The sequence below is a fragment of the Gekko japonicus genome, unplaced genomic scaffold, assembly GCF_001447785.1.
Source record: "Gekko japonicus isolate JY-2015 unplaced genomic scaffold, Gekko_japonicus_V1.1 scaffold407, whole genome shotgun sequence".
NCBI lineage: Eukaryota > Metazoa > Chordata > Lepidosauria > Squamata > Gekkonidae > Gekko > Gekko japonicus.
Window position 1 is genome coordinate 952775 of NW_015172563.1, and position 3139 is coordinate 955913.

Genomic DNA, 3139 nt, shown 5'->3' on the forward strand with positions numbered 1-3139 from the left:
GGCTCGCTACCCCAACTTTACAAGATCTGCTTGCTAAGAGAAAGGTTGGAATCTCCAATGAGCGTGTTGTTAATGCAACAAAAGGAAAGACTCTTTTGATTTAAGACGTTTAAGGAAGCGAAGATGTCCCTGGAATAAAGGAACTTGGTTTATATCATGAATGGACAGATCCGGACTTATAAAAACTAAAAGATAATTGAAGAAAGAAGATACATCGAAGATGGAAGAAGAAAAACGTGTTGTAATGTTCTTATTGGGGGAACATTGGTTTTAAAGATCTTGCCTATGGTGGGGGAGTAAAGCGTAAAAGGAGATGCTAATTTTTTCTTAAGGGCTGTGATTATGTGTGTTATAGCTTTGGAATTACTCTCTGTTTAGTCAGATAAGCTGGTTTTATCAGCAGAAGCGATGATTGGCGGGCACTCTTCATATTTGAAAGTAACTGTATAAGAGTAACAACTATGTTTTAAGCATTGTAAAACCTCCATTCTTGGGTTTTTAGTTAGGTTCTTTTTACTTTCTCCTATAGATTGTAGATTCTTCCTCCCCAATTTCTGTTGTAGTTTTATAGAAATGCAAATTAAAAATTCCCCTTCGGGGGGCCAAAAAACAACAACAAGACAATTACTTTAGTGTTATCATTTTCCCTTGGCGACTTTGGTGTAGAGAGCTTGAAAGAGCTCTCTCAGCCCCACTTACCTCACAGGGTGTCTGTTGTGGGGAGGGGAAGGGAAAGGAGATTTTAAGGCTCTCTGAGACTCTGAGTGAAGGGCGGGGTATAAATCCAATCTCCTCCTCCTCCCTACAATGGTCCCAGTAAATCTAGGCTCAACTGGTGAATGCAATGATACCAGATTATACAATTAGATTTGACTGTGTGCTGACATACCTATGAGCAAAATGAAAGCCATTCATAGTGGGGGGCAATGCTTGCTGACAGTTGAATAGTATCATCCCCTCCTGAGACAATCAACAACAACAACAAAATTGTCAAAAGCAGAATGTGCTTTTTGATGCTGATGAAGATACTACTGAAAATAGCCATCTCTTTGGCTCAGGTCTAATTTGCAGTAATAAATATTCTTGTGCCGGGTTATATATTCTCATTCATCATATGTCTATTTTAGGACTAGAAGTTATAAATTTTGTGGTGGTGGTAACCATGGTTATGACAACGAATTCAAAAGTATGGAGGTAAGAAGGTTCCCCCTCCAAGAAAATTTTATATTAACACATTCAATTTTATGTATGTATATAAGCAAGTACTTTTTGTGCTCTGTGGCATAGTTTTACTCTGATGCGTGCCTATCTGTTGTACAGTCCATATAATACTGGCCAGGTTTTTCATATGCACAACTGAAATAATGGTATGAGCATGTTGTAAAAAGTCTTTTTGAGCAAAACAGAACAGCTGAAAGCTGTTTTTAATAAGACCATATACATACTCAAAACATGCTTAACCAGATTGTTACAGGTTATTATTTTTTTCTCAGATAAACTTAAGTTCTTGTCTCTAACTTGTAACAAATAGCTTCTTACTTGCCGTGAGTTAAAAATTTGCTGTACTAGTTTTATTTTAAATTAAAATTTTAAATTAAAGCCCCTCAATAACACTATTTTGTTATGACCATCTAGGCCATCTTTGTAGCTCATGGGCCAGGATTTAAAGAAAAAACTGAGGTGCAGCCTTTTGAAAACATTGAGGTTTACAACTTAATGTGTGGTAAGTATTGCTTAGTCCTTCTGTAGCAAATACTTCCAAATTTTGCAACAAGGAAAAGAAATTCAGTGAACAGAAACATAACATTTGGTTTCCATAAACATGTCGTGCAAACTAAGGATACCATCCAAATTAATGGTATTATGCAAGGATGTATAATGGAATACAGAAAGCTGATTTAATCTAGCTTTCCTTCTGTAGTGTGGTGGGGACGCTGTTTAGAAGGACAATGCCTCTGCATTTGCATCCTTCACAGGATCACAGGAGGCAGATCCACTGCTCTGCCTTTTGGATAGGGAAATATTTATGGGAATCTTAACTGCACCAGGCCCATAGCTAGGAATTATTAAGTTGGGGGGGGGGCATTTAAATTTCTTGGGAGGCACTAGCTAATTTAATTTAAGGTAATTAATTGCTTGCTTTGTTAGCTGGCAAGAGGCAAGCAAAACAGAGGCAGGCAAGATGAACAGCGTGGGGATGGAGGTGGGGCTTGCTTTGCTGGCTGAGGAATCCACAAGGATACAGATAGCTGCTGGAGGGAGGGAGGGTGGCGCAAGGCTTGCTGCTGCCCCTGGCAGCGGTGGTGGCAGCAGCAATGGCGAGGACTCCATGAAGAGACAGAGAGCTGCAGGGGCGGGGAAGGGTGGTGCAAGGCTTGCTGCCACCCCTGGCAGTGGCGGTGGTGGTGGCAGGAGCAGCAGCAGTGAGGACTCCATAAGGATACACAGAGCTATTGGGGGAGAAAAAGTTGTGTGAGGCTTGCCGTCACCCCTGACAGTGGTGGTAAGCACGAGAAATAAGTCAGGGGGCTGGGCCCCAAAATGCCCCACTGTAGCTATGGGCCTAAAGTGCACTGAATCTGGAGGTCTCCTTGCACATGCAGTAGGAGTCACAAGAGTAAAAGCATAACATCCTCCATTCTGGTCTCCCAGACTAATAGTTGGGAACCAGCAGACACAAAGATCACTGATCTTTCCCACATTTATTTCCCCTTAGCAGTCCTTTCCAACCCTGGGAAAATTTGTCCCCAAGGTTGTGGGACCCACATGGACTAATAGCCATGAGGGCTGGATGGTGCAGTGGAGCAGGGGAAGAGGATGAAATTGTCTTCTCCTCCTTCTCTCAGTGGAACTGGGCTGATGGGGAGATCACCCTTTTTGCCTCTTCTGCCACCTGTCAAGTTCTTACCCAACACCAAATGAATTTGACCACAAATAAATTTACTTCTTAGCAGGGGTCATTTCGTAGAAAAAGAGCTGCAGTAGCTCATTAGCATATGATATGCTAATAAGCTACTAGGCTATTAGCATAATAGCTCATTAGCATATGCCATGCCCCCTGAAATCACCGGAAGTGATGTCAGAAGGGGAAGCAAAAGGGGGGGAAGGCATCTTCAAAAGCCTCCCCTTCCCTTCCCCA

At 42.0% G+C, this 3139-nt stretch overlaps 1 protein-coding gene across 1 annotated transcript in view; it reads left to right on the forward strand.

Moving 5' to 3' along the window:
- ENPP3 (ectonucleotide pyrophosphatase/phosphodiesterase 3) overlaps positions 1-3139 on the forward strand; it is a 97023-nt gene that overhangs the window by 60861 nt on the left and 33023 nt on the right. The window contains exons 16-17 of the mRNA XM_015421253.1: positions 1128-1194; positions 1636-1723. Coding sequence (XP_015276739.1) covers positions 1128-1194; positions 1636-1723 — 155 coding nt within the window. The remainder of the gene's footprint in view (positions 1-1127; positions 1195-1635; positions 1724-3139) is intronic.